This window comes from Mesoplodon bidens (genome assembly GCF_964165515.1).
Source record: "Mesoplodon bidens genome assembly, chromosome: 10".
Lineage (NCBI taxonomy): Eukaryota > Metazoa > Chordata > Mammalia > Artiodactyla > Ziphiidae > Mesoplodon > Mesoplodon bidens.
The window spans coordinates 71,869,900-71,891,171 of record NC_138172.1 but is presented as its reverse complement, the minus strand read 5'-3'; the positions used below and the strand labels follow the sequence as shown (position 1 = coordinate 71,891,171).

Sequence of the window (21,272 nt, the reverse complement as noted above, 5' to 3'; positions counted from 1 at the left end):
ATGTTCAACAAACCTGTTTCTTCTTTGTCTGGATCCACAGTTTGACTACATTTCCCATCCTCCTTTGCAGCTAGGTTTGGCCATATGAATTGGTTGGCCAAGGAAACATAAATGGAAGTGATGTTACCATCTTTAGGCATGACTCATAAAAATCTCCCTACAGAATTCTCTACTCCCTCCTTCTCCCATCTTTTTCTAGCTCTGGTTGAACGCAGAGAAAGGCAAATTCCTAAAAGGTGGTGGCATCCTATGATGTAAGAAGATTGGGTCCTTGAATGACTTTGTGGAGTTTGCCCCAGTATGCATCAAACTGTGATGTAGATGAAAAATAAACCAATGACTTATAAGTGGCTTGACAATAGAAGTTAATTCTAGTAGCTAGCAATAGGTATTCTAATACATCAGCCTTACCCTCATGCCATCCCCACATTAAATCTCTCTCCCCATTACATCAGGCCTAAATCGACACCAGTTTACCTGTTTTCTTTTTAATAGCCCTCTATTAGATGTTAATAACATGAGAAGCTTTCAACCCTATTTGCTATGAACATAGTGTAATTTGTATAGTTTTTGACAGCATACGATGCTACCATCTGGTAGTGCAGGGTTGTACTGGGCACAGGTGAGGACAGGGGGGTGAGGGGCTTGGCATCTAAAGGGCTGAGGGTCTTTCACCTGGCAGAGCAGGCCTTAGTTACTAACAAAGTAAAGGTGTGTGTGTGGGGTGGGGGGAGGTGAGCAGGTAAAAAATAGTCTGTTGTATTTATTAGCATCTTTGAGACAGCCACTCGGCCTCCCAGAAACATCTAGGTGAGAGAGGTTGGTTTAGGCCACAGTGGTGATGAGTCCCCATTAGTGGCCAAAGCTAGGTCAAAGGGACCCAAGAAACAGGTTATGTGCTCCCACATAGTCCTTTTTATATTTCAAGGAGTCAAATCCTGCCTGCTGCCTGTTTTATTTTATTAAGACTTTAATTTTTTAGAGCAGTTTTAGGTTCATAGCAAAAGCTGGGTGAAGGTACAGAGATTTCCCATGTCTAACCTGTGCCCACTCATGCACAGCCTCCCCATTATCACCGTCTCCCACCAGAGTACTGCACTGATCCATCATAGTTACCCAGAGTCCATAGTTTACATTAGGGTTCACGCTTGGTGTTGTACGTTCTTTGGGTTTGGACAAATGTATAATGACATGTATTTACCATTATGGTATCAGAGTCTTTTCACTGCCCTAAAGATGTTCTGTGCTCTGCCTGTTCATCCTTAGCCAACCCCTGCCCTGCCTATTCATCCTTCCCCAACCTCTGACAGTTGCTGATTTATTTTACCATCTCTATGATTTTGCTTTTTCTAGAATGTCATATATTTAGAATCATGCAGTATGTAGCCTTTTCAGGTTGACTTCTTTCACTTTGTAACATGTATTTAGGGTTCTTTCATATCTTTCATGGCTTGATAGCTCATTTCTTTTTAGCAGTGAATAATATTCCATTGTATGGATATACCACAGTTTATGTATTCATTCACCTACTGAAGTATATCTTGGTTGCTTCCAAGTTTTGACAATTATGAGTAAAGCTTCTAGAAACATCTGTGTGCAGGCTTTTGTGTGGACATAAGTTTTCGACTCCTTTGGTAAATACCAAAGAGCACAATTGCTGGATCGTATAATAAGAATGTGTTTAGGTTTGTAAGGAACCACCAAACTATCTTGCAGACTGGCTGTATCATTTTGCATTCCTGCTGTCAGTGAATGAGAATTCTTGTTGCTCCACATCCTCATCAGCATTTGATGTTGTCAGTGTTTTGAACTTTGGCCATTCTAATAGGGGTGTAGAAAAATCTCATTATTGTTCTAATTTTCATTTCCCCAATGACATATGATGTAGAACATCTTCTCGTATGCTTATTGCCATCCATATATCTTCTTTGATGAGGTGTCCATTAAGCTCTTTGGCCCATTTTTTTTTTTTTTTTTTTGCGGTATGCGGGCCTCTCGCTGTTGTGGCCTCTCCCGTTGCGGAGCAGCAGGCTCCGGACGCGCAGGCTCAGCATCCATGGCTCACGGGCCTAGCCGCTCCGTAGCATGTGGGATCTTCCCGGACCGGGGCACGAACCCGTATCCCCTGCATCAGCAGGTGGACTCTCAACCACTGTGCCACCAGGAAAGCCCTCTTTGGCCCATTTTTTAAGTTGGGTTGTGTGTGTTCTTACTGTTGAGTTTTAAGAGTTCTTTGTATATTTGGGATAACAGTCCTTTATCAGATGTGTCTTTTGCAAATATTTTCTCCCAGTCTGTGGCTGATCTCCTCATTCTCTTAATATTGTTTTTCACAGGGCAGAAATTTTTAATTTTAATGAAGTCTGTTTTTTTTCAAGGATCGTGTCTTTGGTGTTGTATCTAAGAAGTCATTGCCATACCCAAGGCTATCTAGTTTCCTCCTGCGTTATCAAGGTTTTCTCCTACATTGTCTTCAAGAGTTTTATAGTTTTGCATTTTACAATTAGTCTGTGACTGCCTGTTTTCGTAAATGAAGTCATATTGGGACACAGCCACAGTTACTGGTTGACATGTTGTCTGCGGCTGCTTTCCTGCTACAGCAGCAGAGTAGGTGTAACAGACACTGTATGACCCACCAAAGCTAAAATATTTACTCTCTGGTCCTTTTCAGAGAAAGTTTGTTGACCTCTGGTATAAAGCCATAATTAAGCTCATTGTGTATATGTAATAACCGAGGGTCTGTATATTTAAATAATTGGATTTAATTCACAAGCACGTCAGTGGTCAAGCCAGTCAACTAGAACTTTAGATCCCACCTAAGTCTCCTTTTGCCTGCTCATCCTGTCGAAATTCTATGCACATCTCCTTAGCCCAGAGTATGTGTTTGATTAAAAAATAAAAACGTTAGAACATACAGTGTGTTCTATTCCTGGCATCCTTCCTTTCCATTCTTTTCTGTCTCAAGAACCAAGGTGCTCTGAACCATCCTGGAAGAAAAAGGCAAAATAACAATAACAACAAAACAAACCAAACTCTTCCAGAGCCCGTGGCTGAAGGAAAACTGCGAGGTGGTCTCAGAGTTATATAGACAGTTTTGGAGACAGGGAGATGGCCAGTAGCCCCCAGTGGCCCTTCTGCCCAAAGAGCCCAGCTGGACTGACATTTGGGGGGCAGGACACCCAGGCAGATGAAACCTTGGTGATATGTCTCAGATTCCTGAGGCTGGTGTGGGATTTTTGTTTTTGTTTTTTCTCTTTGGTGTGGGTTTTTAGATGTTTGCTATGTTGCTATCGAGCCCACTCTGACTTGTCATACATGTGTCATGATGTCTTCATTGAGAAAATAGAACCCGGGAAAACCCTTCCCATCACTGTCTCCCTCTGAGGTTTAAATGCCAATATGTCACCCTCATCCTTTCTCGCTAGCTTTCTCTCTCTAGCTCACTGCGTCTCTCTTGTTGTCTCCCGGGGACACTTCCTGTTCCTCCCAACCCAACCTTCTCTGAGTTCATCTGCAAGTTCAGTCCCCGAACCGCTCCATTTAAGCTTTATCTCTCAGCTCCTTTCCAAATTCCCTGCTTCCCCCACCATCACTTCAAGCCCTCTAGTACCCTCGGCTCACATCTTGCCCAGTTGTCCTCACAGGTACCTGGCAGGCCTCTAACTTTGGATCAGTCCTGTTGTTCACTTTCTCCCCTCCTACCGCCAGGCTGCCACAGACAATCATAAAGCCAAGAGGCATGAAGCCACTACAGATTTCTCTGCTCCACACACATCAAAACCCCGCCTGAGCACAGCACGCCTTTGAAACCACACTCCCTCTCGGGTGGAACTCAAACCCAGCCAAAACTCAGATTGGAACGTAAACCTATGGGCTGGGACTTGAACACCCCCCCAAAGCTCAGATTGAGACCTGAACCCACGATCCCTGACTAGGACGAGATTCGAACCCACTATCTTTTTTTTTTTTTAACACCTTTATTGGAGTATAATTGCTTTACAATGGTGTGTTCGTTTCTGCTTTATAACAAAGTGAATCAGTTATACATATACATATGTCCCCATATCTCTTCCCTCTTGCGTCTCCCTCCCGCTCACCTGGTGTCAGGACTTACTGAAGCTCAGGTTCTTTTGTCTCAGCACAGGAAGAATTCAGCATGAGGTAAGGCAGCAGGCAAAGAGTGAGTTTATTAGCATAGGTTACTTGTGAGAGATACAAGCAGGCAGTCAAGGGAGGGCAGCCCCGAGAACAAAGAAGGCAACACTTTTATAATCAAAGAAAAAGCAGCAGGGTTTGGGGGAGAAGGCCACCTTCTTCCTCATTCTTGGGCAGACGTCAAGGCTTACATCATTAATTCCTCCTTTGGCCCTATATGGTTTAACCAGGACCATCATGGTGCTATCTAAATCATATGTATATTAGCAAAAGGGTGGTAACATCTACTAAAATACGGTAGTTCATCTCAGGTTTCAGCATAATGTCCCCTTTCACCTATATTTCCGTCTTGGCTACATGTAGAAATGCTACTCTTCAAGGACAATTAACCCTCTGACTTCATGTAACAAGACTCAGACCCCATATCTACTGTCTTGTGTTTTAACTATCAGGGTTTGTGGCCTGAGTGTGTCTGGCACTTGGGCGCACCTGGTCTTCCTTCAAGGTAGTGTAGATGGTTGCTAGGTTACTGGATTCTTTTCCTGAGTGGTCATTAGTTTACAACAGTCTCCAGAATTCTCTTAAAATTCCCTTTCTGTCCTTAATCCCCTATCCCTATCCCCTTGACAAATGTTTCAACAATTGCTTCTCACATTTTCCTCAAAAACAAACTGTGGTGGACCTTTGTTGGTTGACTTCCCAGCATCTGTTCCCCCGGCTCCCCCACCTCAAGCATTTCCTCCCCAAAGCACCCAAATTTTCCTTTGAGGCAGTGCCCCTCCCCCATTCTCAACCATGTTGTTTGGGTGGATTTGACTTCATTTGCATTTCCAGGGGTGGACCCTGATGGGCTTCAGCCAATCAGTTCTCCCATTTCTCTGGCCACAGTGATTGGTTCATCATGGATGAGCCCACCACCCAATTTGGGCCAATGAGACACCAGGAGACAATTGTAGAGGCTTCTGGGAAATAAGCTTCCCCTGTCTTCTGCAGGAGCCCCAGAGGAGACCACCTCGCTCTGGGTGTTGCAGAGAGGGTACGGTGTCTATCACTTCTAAAACATGAGAGGCGGGGGGATAAGAGAATGGCAGGAGTCAGATGGAATCCTCAACCTCTGGGCCAAACGGTGCCTGCATCCAAGTCTGCCTTTAGACTGTCAAGTTGTATCAGTCACTTAATCTCCTCGTTTTCTTGAAGCCAGTTTGTGTTGTGCTTTCCCTTGTTTCACCCTAACTCATGCCCCATTCCAAAATTTTACCTCCACTCTCAAATCCTCCATTTCACTCCACCAAGGCCAACTAGCAAGGATGCCATCAGTGTATTTCCCTGGCACCTGCAAGTATTTCTGAATCTGAACCTTTCTTCCTCCTTCCTTCTAGTCTTCCCCCTCTGCCTTCTCAGAAAGCTTCTCCTGTATCTTTGCCACCTTTCTTTTCACTAGTTTTTTTCCCATTCACCTCTCATTTTGCTTAGATTGCTTCCCAAGGTAGAGACGATCATAACCTTGTCCAACCCCACTTCCTCACATTCCTGCCTTTTTCCTATCCTTCTCTGACAGATTTCTTAGAGAAAAAATGTACCACCACAGAGACATCAGTTGGAAGCCTGCCTATCTGAGGATCCATGGAACATAGAAGAGGTTCTATCCAATAGGCAGGTTTGCCTAGGAGGGGGCTCAACTCAGAGGCCTGGGTGGGATGCATGGATGGGGGTCTCACTGGCATTTGTTGGAATGGAAGCCAGTGAAGTTGGTGGCCCCCAGTGAGTGTGAGGAGTGAGAATAGAGGAGGGTTAAGGAGGGGCTTTGAGGAATGTGGATGCTTAAGTGGGAAGTGGAAGAAAAGGGCATCTTTGAGACCATGGCAGAAAGCTCAGTGGTAAGAGGAAAATAGGAGAGAATGCTGTCCCAGAAACCAGGAGAGGAGCGTGCTGCAAGGAGGAAATGGTCAGTTAACTGCTCCCAAGAGGTCCAGTGTGATAGTACAGAATCACTGGATTGGGCAAGATCTGGAGTTTCAAAGTGTCAGGGACAGAGCCAGCCCTCCGTGGGGTGGAAGAGTGAATGAGAAGTGAGAGGAGCAGAGAGCGACTGTAAATGACTTGTTTTTTTTTTCTCCTTTCCAACTGTCTTAGTTTAGATTTCTCCGAAAACAGACCCTGGATAGGTCCTTCGGTACAGGTAGTCTGTTTGGGAGGTGAACCCCAGAAGCACAGCAAAGTAGGGTAAGGGAGGGAGGGAAGGGAGAAAAGGCAGGACAGGGGGCACTAATGGGCAACACAGCCATGCACAACCAGGGTGCAGGCCTTCTGGGGCCCCCTGGGGACCTGTGTGAACCAGGCCTCAGGATGGTTCCCCTGGTCATGGATCTATTGCCTCTCATGCCCCGCTAGGGTGAGGGGTGCCTCTGGAGGCGTCCCCTCACCAACGCTCACCCCCTCACCCTTGCCAATAAGCTCTTCGGGCATCTGAGAAAACCCTCAGTCTCCAGGTGGGAAGAACTGCCGTGCTGCAGATGAAAACCACAGCTACTGTGTACACTGGAGGGTCCAGGGAGTGTGGGCTAGGGTACCAGCCTCGTGTCTGCCACACCAACCCACCCATGACCCTTTCACCAAGTCACATGGCTAAGTCAATAGAAGGGGGCCTTTTGAAGTATAATTAAAGGCAGGCATGAGATGGAGATTTTAGCATAATCAAGAAGAGGAGAAACGCAGTGTGCCAGCAGGAGATTAGTCCTTGCAGAGGTGGGAGATGTCTGGTCTGGGATGTATTGACAGATAAAAGCTTTTCTCAGCCTCAAGTTCTCTTCTTTGAATGGGGGCAGGAGGAGGGAGAGGTACAGATACTATGGCAGTGCTTTGCCCTTTGACCCTCTGCTGCAGAAGCACAAGGAGGGACACGGTCATCTCCATGCTTGTTAGGACATCTTCCTGCATTTTTCCTCCCTATGACTGAGTCCTATCTACTCTGTGTTAAAATAGAGAACTTGATGACTTGACCTTTCTTTTGTTGCCTGTGCTGCACCATGTGCTAGGAGCTGGGGAAAAAAATTGTCCTAAAGTTAAGCAATGAACCAAGAAATGGCTGGCTGCGGGACTGTGACAGTGTACCCTTGAAGCAAGCATGGAAGTCAGATGAATCAGCAGGTATCAGCTACTCCTCTTTCTCTCTCTACTCTTATGCCTTTCCCCAAAGGTCAAGGGTAGACGAAAAACAAGGTGTGATTGGGTAAAGAGTAGAACAGGGAGGGCTGGAAGAGGCTGGCAGTGCCGGAAGCTGGTAGGGGTGTGAGTCCCGTGAACAATCTCCAGTTGCCCAGAGTTAGGTCTCCCTTCTAGTGCACTGTAGAGGCAGAACTCTGAGGGCACATCCATGCCTTCTGAATACAGTCACTCTGGGGGAGGGAAAGACAGCCAAAGAATGAAAAGCCAGATGACCAAGGAGTCATCTCTTAGGAAAAATGATTCTTGCAGAGGCCATAGGAAGTGAACTGAATGATGGGATGCCTGCCATCTTGGGTCTGCTCTGGATGACCATGCCCTTGATATCTTTGCCTGATCACCCGGCCCCTCACACATTTCTGGGGGCCTTTCTCGTGTCTCAAAAAATGGACCCCTGGGTAACAGCACACAGGGAAGAAGCCTGCATATTCATGGAGTTTCGAATGCTGAGAAATAGGAAAGGGAAATCATAAACATAAAGGTGTAGGGAAACCCCAAGGGAAAGTGCAGTATCCTGGAGCTGGTGACTCTGTGTGTGTGTATGTGTGTGTGTGTGTGTGTGTGTGTGTGTGTGTGTGTTTGAAGGGTGGTAACCACTCCTAGGCCTGAAGGAACAAGGAGCGGGGAACGGATAACTGACCCCAGGAAGGAGAGAGCCACATGGGGAGGACACCTTGACAGAGGCTGTGACTGCAATTGAAGGACACGACCATCCCAGGGCAGCCACTCAGGAGCTGAGGGAATAGCGCCCGGCCACTGCCTTTCCCTTGCTCTGATCTCCTACCAGGACTCCCCACTGGAGAAACCCAGTCAGAAACCAGAGGGCACAGGTCGCCTCTACAGGTCAGCCTTCTGAGGCCCGGAGCAAGGTGGAAAAGATGGAGAAGGGAGTCTGGAGGTGCAAACAGAAGCAAGCTATCCCCACTCCCAAAAGCAAAAACTCTGATTTCTTTCTTAGGGTCAGTGTTTCATAGCATAAGGACAGCCCCAGTACACCAAATCTCCAGGGGGAAAAAAAAATCTCTTTCATGTTGACCTGAGGAGGCAACAGAGCTGGAATATCCATCCTCCTCCCTGAGGAAGTAACTAGAACTAGAAGGGGGAAGTCTGTACTCCTGTCTCTGATGACAATGTATTAGGTTTACTATCCTTGACCTGATTCTGTATTACCTCATGTCCGCAAGCCTTTATCTCTAATTCCAAAAACCAAACTACTTCTGAAAAATAAAGTTTTTCCATCCTTCATTTGTCAACAAAACGTGACCTACTGACATGAACTACTTATAACCATTATCTATCCCACTTAGTGTGAATGTCTGTTTTCTTGCAGAAAATTTGTTTGATTCCTGAAGGCTTTCCTAAAACCTGTGTTATGTAATATATTCAAACACTTTTGCATACACATACAGTGTCTTTAATATATTAAATAAGACTTTTCAAAACTCCAAAACATTTTAAATTCCAAAATCTATCTGGCCCCAAGGCCTTCAGGTAAGAGATTTTGGACTTGTGTTATCATTCATGTTAGCTTCATAATAGTCTTTAGAGAAGAGCTAGGGAATGGAATTTTTTTCCGTTTATAATTAACAGATTTTCTTTACCTAGAATCTGGTTTTGATATAAAATATAAAGTTCTTCTAACTCAAAATTAGTTTTTTAAGTATGTCCCAGTCCCTTCTGAATCTTCTGTAAGATTGTGAAAGACAATAGACTATAGTACAGAATTACAGCAGGAAAGGTGAGAGCTCTAAAGAGTTACTCAGGGAATTAACTGAAGGGACTATTTGAGGGGTGTGGTCAGGGTCAAGGCCACCAACAGGGCAAAGTGCTTAAGAGCATGGATTCTAGAGCCAGACTTCTGGGTTCAAATCCCAGGTTCACCACTTACTGTCCATGTGTTCTTGGACTAGTTGCTTAAACTTTTTGTGCCTCATTCTTTTTTTCCTAACAGTTTTTAAATTACTTACTTACTTACTTAATTAATTAATTTATGGCTGCGTTGGGTCTTTGTTGCTGTGCGTGGGCTTTCTCTAGTTGTGGCGAGCAGGGGCTACTCTTCATTGCCATGTGTGGGCTTCGAACTGCGGTGGCTTCTCTTGTTGCGGAGCACGGGTTCTAGGGTGCATGGACTTCAGTAGTTGTGGTCCTTGGGCTCTAGAGTGCAGGCTCAATAGTTGTGGTATAGGGGATTAGTTCCTCTGTGGTATGTGGGATCTTCCCGGACCAGGGCTCAAACCCATATCCCCTGCATTGGCAGGTGGATTCTTAACCACTGTGCCACCAGGGAAGTCCCTGTGCCTCACCTTATATTTAATAATCCAGCAAAATCCTATTTAATTGATTTTTCACAACCACCACCCTGTACAGTAGATAAGACAGGCCAGTTTACTTCTGGAAACCCAAGAAGTTGTTTGCCCAAGGTTAGGCAGTGAACTTGCCAGTGAGGACAGGCAGCCAGATCTTCCTGCTGCCAAGCCAGGCCTCTTCCCAGTCTAGCACCTGTCTTATTCACAGATGCTTGCCCCTCCTTGACTGCTCTAGGAAGGGAACATGTCACATGCAGTGTTCTCAGCCCAGCCAATTTTGGCTGTGTCCCAAACGAGCAAGAAACACCTTCTGAGGGGTTTCTAGAAATAACATCCTTTGATACTCTTTGTTTCATTTCTCCACCCCGATAATTATCACAACTTAATTTAATAAGCAGCAATCATATAATCCAGACAGTGGGACTTGATTTGGCTTGCAGAAGAAGCAGGTTTGAGTAAGTGGATCTGATTGTCTTTGGGGAATTAGAGGCTGTTTTCTAATTCAAAGGAAGAATGAAGAGGGAGGTGCTTTCTTTTAAATACATGGACCTTAACATAGTGAACTCCAACTCTGCAGATTTGAGTAGAATAAAGTCAAGTGTAATATCATCCCTTGCCTCCTAGGCTAGTGGGAGGGAAATCAGTCAGAGGGGTAGATGTCCAGACCTCTCTTTCATCCTGCCCTCTGCTCCCCTGCCAGTGTTTTCCATGGATAGAAACCAAACAGAAGCCCGAGGGCAAGGGAGTCCATGGAATCAACCACTTACAGCAGAGAACGGGGCAAAAAGAGGTGGAAAATGATCCCAGGTAAGGGTGGAGCAAATGGAGAACAAACAACCCAGAATTCTACTAATACAGATATCAAAGGGCATTCCTTTCCTGTAATGGGGCTAGGCAATATCTTTAAAGAAATAGTAACTCACAGGAGGAATTCATACTTATTAATTATCCATTGCTGTGTAACCAGCTACCCCAAGTGCAGTGTCTTGAAACAAACATTTTCTCACACAGTTTCTGAGGATCAGGACTCTGGCAGTGGCCAGCAGTGTGGTTCTGGCTTGGGTATCCCATGAGATTGCAGTCAAGATACCCACAAGAGCTGCAGTCAAGCTTCAACTGGGGGTGGAGGGTCCGAGTCCCAGATGGCTCACTCACATGGCTGTTGGCTGGAGGCCTCAGTTCCTCACTGGCTGTTAGCAAGAGGTTTCTGTTCCTGGTCTTGTGGGCCTCTTCAAAGAACTACTCACAACATGGTAACTGGATTCTCCCAAAGTGAGTGATTCAAGAGAGAACAAGGGGGAAGCCACTTGCCTTTCACAAACTACCCCCAGAAGCCTGATACCATCACATTTGCCACATTCCATTTGCTAATGTTCCTAAATTCAGCCCACATTGAAAGGGAAGGGAACTAGTTTCCACCTTTTGAAGTGAGGAATATTTAAGAATTTATGGACTGATTTTGAACCACCATACCCTCAGAAGGAGATTCGGAGGAGAAAGAGTTCGGAGTGATCTCAATTAGTGATGAGGAGCCAGTCTACAAAAGGTCTGGGAAGGTCTCAGAAGAAAGTTCTCAGTGCCCTCCCATGCCCTCCTCTTCTCCCACATGCCGATGGTCCCAGGGGTCCCTTGTAGTCGGGGTGCTGTTGGGACCCATTCTTTTTGGCAGTCCCTTCTCAATCTTCCCAACTCATCATTGTACCTACCTCATTTCCCATTATTGCTCTCAGCAACCTATTCTTGGAAAGCAGCTAAGCTAATTTGCTTTGAGGTATTCATCGTTTATAATGGACCCACAAATCCCTCATGGGGGTTACCTAATTCTAATACAAGCTCCCCTGGAGGCTTAATGAACCCGATGCAATCAATCTCTCTAAGCTCTTTCATGTGGGGCAAGGATGGTTTTGGTGACCTAGTAAGGCACTCCTTGCTCCCAAACAGTATCATAAAAACAATAGAGCACTTGCTTATGCATTATATGATTTAATCCCAGTAAAACTGAAGACCCGTTTATGATTTCTAACTGATGAGGAACCTGAACCAAACTGATAGAAAATGACTAGATCGCAGAGGTTACACCTGAAGTGTGGGTTTGGTTCCCAGTCTGGGGCTCCTGCATTGAACTTGGTCTGCTAGGGAGGAACCCCCTGAAATGATCATCCCTCCACCAGCCCCTTCGCAAAACAGGTAGCCCACCAGGAGCCCGGGGAAATAAGGGAATTGGCATGAATTTATGTTTTTTGTTTGTTTTTTATGGTTTAGGGAAGATAATGTGATCAGAGAGCAGTTACAAAGCACTATTAGGGGCTTCCCTGGTGGTGCAGTGGTTGAGAGTCCGCCTGCCGATACAGGGGACACGGGTTCGTGCCCCGGTCTAGGAAGATCCCACATGCCGCAGAGCGGCTGGGCCCGTGAGCCATGGCCGCTGAGCCTGCGCATCTGGAGCCTGTGCTCCGCAATGGGAAAAGCCACAACACTGAGAGGCCCGCGTACCGCAAAAAAAAAAAAAAAAAAAAAAAAGCACTTTTAAGATGGCTCTGGGTCTGTAAAAGATGAGGGGGTCTATGTTATTAAGGCAGCGGTTCTCAAACTTTTTTTCAAGAACCCTTTCTACTCTTTAAAAGTACCAAAGACCCCATAGAATTTTTGTTTATGTGTGTTATGTCTATTTAATATATATTTACTATGTCAATTTGTTTAATTTATACTTATCATATTAGAAATTAAGACTGAGAAATTTTAAAATATTTAACTCATTTAAAATGAACAAAGTCAATATCTATTATAAACACGTTAAATAAAATAATTATATTTTCCAAAAATTAGGGAGAAAGGTGGCATTGTGCTGCATTTTTGCAAATCTCTTTGATGTCAAGCTTCACAGAAGGCAGCTGGATTCTCATACCTGCTTTTGCATTCAATCCGTTTTGAAATCACAATTGGGTAGCCTCTGTAAAATTCCTCTGTACAGTCATAGGAGCATGAGAGTAGAACAGGCAGGGAGTATCTAAGTATTATATATTTTAGTATTAGTAAGAAAACAGTTGACCTCGGAAATCCACACTTTGAGAACCACTGAATTAAAGACTTATTACAAACTCTCTTCCTCCTAATTTTGCTAATGACAGACAACTGAATGCTGGAGTCAGCACTTCATGGCTCTGGGACTATGGTGACATGTGTAGACACATAAAACCGCCGTGGCTGGTTTCAGTATGCAGTGCAACCAACAGGGATGAATAAAGGGAAGAGTTGTCCAGGGGACTAGAAGAACCTGGATGATACATTAAAGCACAAGGAGAAGTTTGTTCCCTTGGTAAGATTTTTATTGTTCACCAATATCTGCTTCCCCTCTCTGCCAGAGGGCTAAGCTTCTCTTCCCTTTGAAATTAGATGTGGCCACGTGACTTGCTTGAGCAGAGTGATGTGTGACATTTCCAGGAAGAAGCTCTAAGCACCGGTTTGCTCTTTTGCACACTCCTTCCCTCTTTATTTATTTATTTATTTTTAACATCTTTATTGGAGTATAATTGCTTTACAATGGTGTGTTAGTCTCTGCTGAATGACACAGTGAATCAGCTATACATATACATATATCCCCATATCTTCTCCCTCTTGCGTCTCCCTCCCACCCTCCCTATCCCACCCCTCTAGGTGGTCACAAAGCACTGAGCTGATCTCCCTGTGTTATGCGGCTGCTTCCCACTAGCTATCTATTTTACATTTGGTAGTGTATATGAGTCCATGCCACTCTCTCACTTCGTCCCAGCTTACCCTTCCCCCTTGCCATGTCCTCAAATCCATTCTCTACATCTGTGTCTTTATTCCTGTCCTACCCCTAGGTTCTTCAGAACCTTTTTTTTTTTTGGATTCCATATATATGTGTTAGCATACGGTATTTGTTTTTCTCTTTCTGACTTACTTCACTCTGTATTACAGTCTCTAGGTCCAACCACCTCACTACAAATAACTCAGTTTTGTTTCTTTTTATGGCTGAGTAATATTCCATTGTATATATGTGCCACATCTTCTTTATCTATTCATCTGTTGATGGACACTTAGGTTACTTCCATGTGCTGGCTATTGTAAATAGTGCTGCAATGAACTAATGTTCTCTGTGGATATTAGCTGCCCCATTAGCTTGGGGCTCAGAGTGAGGACAACACTGATGGGAAACAATTCCAAGCTAACCCTTGCTGGACATGTCACACACATGAGAAACATCTGTGGTTTTCAGCCATTGTAATGTTGGAGTTGTTTGTTATAACAGCACAATCTAGCCCAATCTGACTGACATAGACACCTTGCTGGAAAGGCAAGTCAAAGATATAGAATGTACTATTTAATGCACATTTATTGGGAGGTTATTGTTCATTAAACACTGTGCTAGGTGCTGTGATTACAGATGACGTAGATTTGGCACCAACCCTCAGAGGGCTTATATTTCAGAAGGCATATATATAAATATGGCCCTTCATCACTATTGTGAGATCACTCTGAACTCTTTCTCCTCCAGATCTCCTTCTGAGTGTATGGTGGTTCAAAATCAGTCCATAAATTCTTAAATATTCCTCACTTCAAAAGGTGGAAACTAGTTCCCTTCCCCTTCAATGTGGGCTGAATTTAGGAACATTAGCAAATGGAATGTGGCAAATGTGATGGTATTAGGCTTTTGGGGGCAGTTTGTGAAAGATAAGTGGCTTCCTCCTTGTTCTCTCTTGAATCACTCACTCTGGGAGAATCCAGTTACCATGTTGTGAGTAGTTCTTTGAAGAGGCCCACAAGACCAGGAACAGAAACCTCTTGCTAACAGCCAGTGAGGAACTGAGGCCTCCAGCCAACAGCCGTGTGAGTGAGCCATCTTGGACTTGGACCCTCCACCCCCAGTTGAAGCCTGACTGCAGCTCTTGTGGGTATCTTGACTGAAATCTCATGGGATACCCAAGCCAGAGACCTGATCCTCAGAAACTGTGTGGGAAAATGTTTGTTTCAAGCCACTACACTTGGGGTAACTTGTGACACAGCAAAGGATAATTAATAAGTATGAATTTCTCCAAGTTACTATTTCTTTAAAGATATTGCCTAGCCCCATTACAGGAAAGGAATGCCCTTTGATATCTGTATTAGTAGAATTCTGGGTTGTTTGTTCTCCATTTGCTCCACCCTTACCTGGGATCATTTTCCACCTCTTTTTGCCCCGTTCTCTGCTGTAAGTGGTTGATTCCATGGACCCTTGCCCTCGGGCTTCTGTTTGGTTTCTATCCATGGAAAACACTGGCAGGGGAGCAGAGGGCAGGATGAAAGAGAGGTCTGGACATCTACCCCTCTGACTGATTTCCCTCCCACTAGCCTAGGAGGCAAGGGATGATATTACACTTGACTTTATTCTACTCAAATCTGCAGAGTTGGAGTTCACTATGTTAAGGTCCATGTATTTAAAAGAAAGCACCTCCCTCTTCATTCTTCCTTTGAATTAGAAAACAGCCTCTAATTCCCCAAAGACAATCAGATCCACTTACTCAAACCTGCTTCTTCTGCAAGCCAAATCAAGTCCCACTGTCTGGATTATATGATTGCTGCTTATTAAATTAAGTTGTGATAATTATCGGGGTGGAGAAATGAAACAAAGAGTATCAAAGGATGTTATTTCTAGAAACCCCTCAGAAGGTGTTTCTTGCTCGTTTGGGACACAGCCAAAATTGGCTGGGCTGAGAACACTGCATGTGACATGTTCCCTTCCTAGAGCAGTCAAGGAGGGGCAAGCATCTGTGAATAAGACAGGTGCTAGACTGGGAAGAGGCCTGGCTTGGCAGCAGGAAGATCTGGCTGCCTATCCTCACTGGCAAGTTCACTGCCTAACCTTGGGCAAATAACTTCTTCGATTTTCAAAAGTAAACTGGCCTGTCTTATGTACTGCACAGGATGGTGGTTGTGAAAAATCAATTAAATAGGATTTTGCTGGATTATTAAATATAAGATGAGGCACAGGAACTTCCCTGGTGGCTCAGTGGCGTTACTCTGTTGTAATTACCACTGTCAACAAGGGTGAATCTAGGGTACTACGGGAGGGAGAAGTCCTTGAATCCTTTATCAGTCATGGAACCAGCAAGAAACAGACAGCACACTTAGCTGGGGTTTCTGAAGGGACCATTTTTTTGAGGTGTGGGCAGAGTTAGAGTGCCCACGGATGTTGAGGCATCTGTGACCATCCACAGAGGAAAGCCAACCCCCGCCCCCAAACCTGAAGGGTAATGGCTAGAAATGGTGTTGTTGGACCTGATGAGAGCTGCACTCATGGTAGAAGGGCCATGCAATGCCAGGTATAGTTGTAGAAAACCATAGTCAGTGCCAAACAACAGCAAAACAGGCAGGAGAAATAAACACTCTGACTTCTCTTTCTGTTCCCTAATCTCCTGCCTATGCCTCCTACTAGCCAGATCCATCTGGAAACCAGAGGCAAGGGTGCCTGGATGATGCCATCCAAGCAGTTGGTAGACGTCAATGTCCTAGTCCCCAGAGCAGGGTGGGGAGGGTCAGGGAGTGGGTCTGGAGAGGCAAATGGAGAACATCGTGAACAAGGTCCAAAAGAGGAGAAATTATAGGAATTGTTGAAACAATATTTTCCAAAACTTTAAAAAATTTCATTGCTTAATTAAAATGCCTAAATTTGCAAAGAGAGTCCACAGCTACTGATAGAGTGAGGAGAGATCTGAATGAGTATAGAGGGCTGGATACTTGAGGCTTCTATTATGAGAGAGAGGCAGTGACAGGCATATGCCCAGAAAACCAATCCTGGATTGTTTTAAATAAAGGCTTTATTTTTTAAAGAAGTTTTAGGTTCCAGAAAAATTAAGAAAAAGCTACAGAGATTTCCCACACACTCCCTGCCTCCACACATGTACAGCCTTCTTGGCTATCAACATCCCGCACCAGGGTGGTACATTTGTTACAACTGATGAACCTACATTGACACAACACAACTACCTGAAGCTCATAGTTTACAATTGGGTTCATTCTTGGTGTTGTGCCTTCTGTGTGTTTGGACAAATGAATAATGATCTGTACAATCACTGTGATATTACGAAGAGTAGCTTCACTGTCCTAAAAATCCTCTGTGCTCCACCTATTCATCCCTTCCCACTAAGCCCTGGCAACCACTGATTTTTTTCCTGTCTCCGTGGTGTTGCCTTTTCCAGAATGTCATGTAATTGGAATCATACAGTAGGGAGCCTTTTCAGATTGGTGTCTTTCACTTAGTGATATGCATTTAAGGTTCCTCCATGTCTTTTCATGGCCTGATGTCTCATTTCTTTTTAGCACTGAAATAATATTGCATTGTCTAGATGTACCACAGTTTATTAACCCATTTACCTACTGAAGGACATCTTGGTTGTTTCCAAGTTTTGTCCTGGATCCTTTGGGATGGGGGGTGGGGGAGGGAAGACAGGCATCCAACTTAGCCATGGACAGAGCTTGAACAGTCCTCCATGGTCCTTGGGCCCTTTGCAAATAGACTTCTGTGAGGCCTGTCTTACTGTCTCAAATGTACTCAGACACACTCTCACCCCCTGCATGTATTGTCTGAACTTTGACTGAAAGATACTAGCTGCCAAGTGTATAATAAGAAAGAAGGATGTAGATCCTGGTCTTGAAGAATTGATAGACTAGTGGAAAGGAAAAGATAACTGACTACAACTGACTTGTACAAACGCAATGAGACTTTCAGAAAAGCTAGGATTTTAGCATCAGACTAAAGGTGAGTTTCCCATGATGTTATTCAGTGTTTGGTTCTTGCAATTCCATGGTGATAGTTTTGGATACAACAGATAGGCCTATTTGAGCCTAGGATTCTTAGTACGTAGACTCATTACTGAGTGTGCATTCCATGAAAAACCTTAAAGACTATAGCTCTTTGTTTTTGAGAGAGAGAAAGGGATACCCCGCACCCCTCCCAATTCCTGATACATACTGAATCTTGACTTTAGGAATCATATTGTCCTGGGTTTAAACCCCAGTTTTGCCACCTATCAGCCAGGTGACTTTGGGAAAATTACCCAACCTCTCTAAGCTTCTGTTTCCTAAGTTGCAAAATTGACATTCTAGTAACTGTAGGATTATTGTAAGTATTAAGTGATATGCATTTAAGGTTCCTCCATGTCATTAGCATGGTGTTTGGTGTGTAGGAAGCATTCCAAAGATGATATCCACTCATTTTATGACTTCTTGCTATATACTTTTTTAAACAGAGAGGCCAAGATTGTTAGCTTCCTTTGGGGGCACAGTTGGAGACGTGCATCTTTTTTTTTTTTTTTTTAACTTTTTTGGTTAAAAAAAAAAGCATGTGGGATCTCAGTTCCCCTACCAGAAGTGGAACCCATAGCCCCTGTGGTGGAAGTGCAGAGTGTTAACCACTGGACTGCCAAGGAAGTCCCTGGAGAAGTGTATCTTGAAGGAGGGAGCTGACCATCCTACAATCAGGGCCTAGACAACAGTGAAGGGAGTTAGGTAAGTCGTAAACATGCAGGATGTTATTGTTTTTATATAAAATATTGATATTTTGTTCATTATAGAATTTTTGCATTGATTCTGACTTTATTTTTTTATTTATTTTTTAATTTTTATTTATTTATTTTTTAGCTGTGTTGCATATTTGTTGCTGCGCAGGGGCTTTCTCTAATTGCAGTGAGCTGGGGCTGCTCTTCGTTGGTGTGTGGGCTTCTCATTGCAGTGGCTTCTCTTGCTGCAGAGCACAGGCTCTAGGTGCCCGGGCTTCAGTAGCAGTGGCATGCGGGCTCAGGAGTTGTGGCTCAGGAGTTGGGCTCTAGAGCGCAGGCTCAGTAGTTTTGTTGCTCTGCGGCATGTGGCATCTTCCCGGACCAGGGATCGAACCATATGCCCTACATTGGCAGGCAGATTCTTAACCACTGCGCCACCAGGGAAGTCCCTGACTTTTTAAAACATTGCATTAAAATAGTATTTATCTTGGGCTTCCCTGGTGGCACAGTGGTTGAGGGTCCGCCTGCCGATGCAGGGGACACGGGTTCGTGCCCTGGTCCGGGAAGATCCCACATGCCGCGGAGCGGCTGGGCCCGTGAGCCATGGCCGCTGAGCCTGCGCGTCCGGAGCCTGTGCTCCGCAACGGGAGAGGCCACGACAGTGAGAGGCCCGCGTAACGCAAAAAAAAAAAAAAAAAAAAAATTATTTATCTTGATAATCCACTTTTTTGGTACTTCCTTAAATTGCATTCACCTGGCTCTAAAGCACTTAGGTCGTGGTGTGACTGGCACAAAGTCCAGAGCTGCCTGTAGGAAAAGACTCAAGATCTCTGGGTGAGTTTGAACTTGTGCTTTGCAAGGCCTAGAACACTTAGCCTCCTGGCATAGGAGCAAAGGGTGTGGACTACAACTCCCAGAAGGCCGCGCGGCACGGCGCCCTCACCGATTGGCTGGTCGGGCCCCGCCCCCACCACGCCCCTGCCGGGAGGACCCGGGGCAGCGAGTCCCGGGCTAGCGTGCTCCCGAAGCCGGCTACCCAGTGTAGTCTCGCCTTGCCCGACAGGCTTCATGGCGGCCCAGCCAGTGTCCCGGTTGCTGCGGCGGGTCCTGAGGTCCAGCGTCCGGAGCTGCAGCTCGGGCGCTCCGGTGACGCAGCCGCACCCCGGGGAGCCCTCCCACCCTGCCGTGGCGGTGAGCCTCCCGCATCCACACTTTCTTGGGGAGGGGGTGGCCTGGCAGCTGCACCTTATGCCCAGAAGCACCCCGGCCCGTCCGCGGTAGCTGCTTCTGGGAGGGGTGTCCGCCTCAGCGAGGAACTCCTCAGCGCTTATTTAGGGGTGGGGAGAGGAGTGGAATGATGTTTTCTAGATAGACTGCCCAGTCTCACCCGGTATCCCAACGAGGGGTGGCGGGGTGGGGCGCTCCTTGGGGTCTGGCTTAAAAATCTCCCTGCCCACCCATCCGTGCAACCCCCTTCCAGGTCTGAGTGACTCCTAGAGATGGGGGAGCAGGCGGCAGGACTCTGGGACCAATGAGATATTATTAGTACCCCTTTCAGCCCTGCTTCACACCCAACCTCTTCTTTAAACATTTTCCTCCCTGCCCCCCAGTGGAGGTTGTGTGTGATCAGGTGTTTTTGTGACACCCCAGTTCATAGTGTGGCACTGACTAAAAATGTCACCTTGGTGCTGCCAGTAGTCAATTGTCACTTTGTAGTCACAGGGTTGTGTGACCCGTCCTTCACTGACTCTTTTTGTTTCATCTTCATTTCCCTTAGGAGGGTTCAGTCTCTTTCTAGAGCATAATGGAGTCAGGACCTGGGCTCTTGCAGGTTAGGGACTCTGCTATCTCTTTAGGGTTGGGATAGCCCCCCTCAGTCCTTAACAGCATCTCAGAGGGGTTTCCGGCATAAGAAGTTTTAAATTTGTTTTGCCCATGTTGTCAGGGAATCATTTGGGGAGAAGCATCTCTTTTTTGGTTACACCTTTTCTAGGCTGATCTGGTCATTCTTTTCCCATCTCCTGGCTCAGGGCTTCAGGTTCTGGGATTCATCAGATCATGCACCTGCTGTTGCTCAATCAAGGGGAGGGCCTCAGCCTGACTTGTTTTCTCCAGATCTGATCCTCCCTTCCCCCCACCCCCGGGATCCTCAGATAAGCAGATCCCGTTTCTGGGAGGTGGAGAAGTTTGTCAGTATCCTTCAACTCTGAACTTCGTGGAGGGAAAAATGGGAAAGCAAAGATGAGAGATCTTTAAAGAATTCAGGAAAAGGGAAGTTTCTTCTCCCCCTTGCCCCTAATTTACTTTGTACCTTTCATCCTGTGCTAATTGGCTTCATTCGTGGTCTCTCTCAGTCCTCACAATAAACCATGTGAAGTGAGTAGAGTTTGTATTTTCAGGTGAGGGTGCTCATGGCAGTTAACTTCCCTGGAGTCCCTGAGCTGTAAAGTAAGGGAACCGGAGCTCAAACTCTAGCACTTGTGCTCCTGCTTCTTTTCTGTGGGGAGAGTAGAAGAGAGGCTGCTCTTACCCTTTCCTTTACACCATGAGGACAGGTAGAGTTAGCAGGTAAGAAGGTGGACTCAGAATGCCTCAGTTTGAATCCCAGCCCTACCACTTACTAGGTGTGTGAACTTGAGCAAGTCTTCTCAGTGCCTCAGTGGTCTCCTCTGTAAAATGGGAATAACAGTGTCTACTTCATAAGGTGGTTATAGGGCTTAAAGGAGTTAACATAATTTATATATATATATACTTCGAACAAAACCTGGCACATGTACATGCTGTGCATGTGTATTGCACATGTTTGTTGCAATTATTATGCTTGCCGCCATGGCCACATACTGTGTCCCCTAAGTCCCCTCCCACCTGGACACTCAGGATAGTCATTCTGTCAACTATCTGATCACAGACCTCCCACCCTGGACATTCCCCACAAGGGTTATCCTCAGCAGACAGGTTGCTCCTTGGGTGCTGGGTGCTCCCCTGCCTTTCTCGGTACAGTGCTTAGCTGGTGCTCTGCAGGCAGGAGAGTTAGCAGGTAGTTCTTGGCTGTTTCAAACAGATCTGGTGAGGGTGCACGTGACAGAGCACTAGA

The 21,272-nt window shown here is 45.5% G+C and overlaps 1 protein-coding gene across 5 annotated transcripts in view; it reads left to right on the top strand.

Moving 5' to 3' along the window:
• Nucleotides 1–19,163: 19,163 nt before the first annotated feature.
• Nucleotides 19,164–21,272, top strand: part of MOCS1 (molybdenum cofactor synthesis 1) — a 36,451-nt gene continuing 34,342 nt past the window's right edge. For 4 of the 5 annotated variants that reach the window (XM_081247746.1, XM_081247744.1, XM_081247743.1 and 1 more), the window contains exon 1: nucleotides 19,164–19,369. In XM_081247746.1, the coding sequence (XP_081103872.1) occupies nucleotides 19,247–19,369 (123 nt within the window). In that variant the 5' untranslated portion in view covers nucleotides 19,164–19,246. Of the gene's footprint in view, nucleotides 19,370–19,881; nucleotides 20,010–21,272 lie in introns of those variants that run through there. The other variant, XM_081247745.1, reaches the window with a different exon arrangement.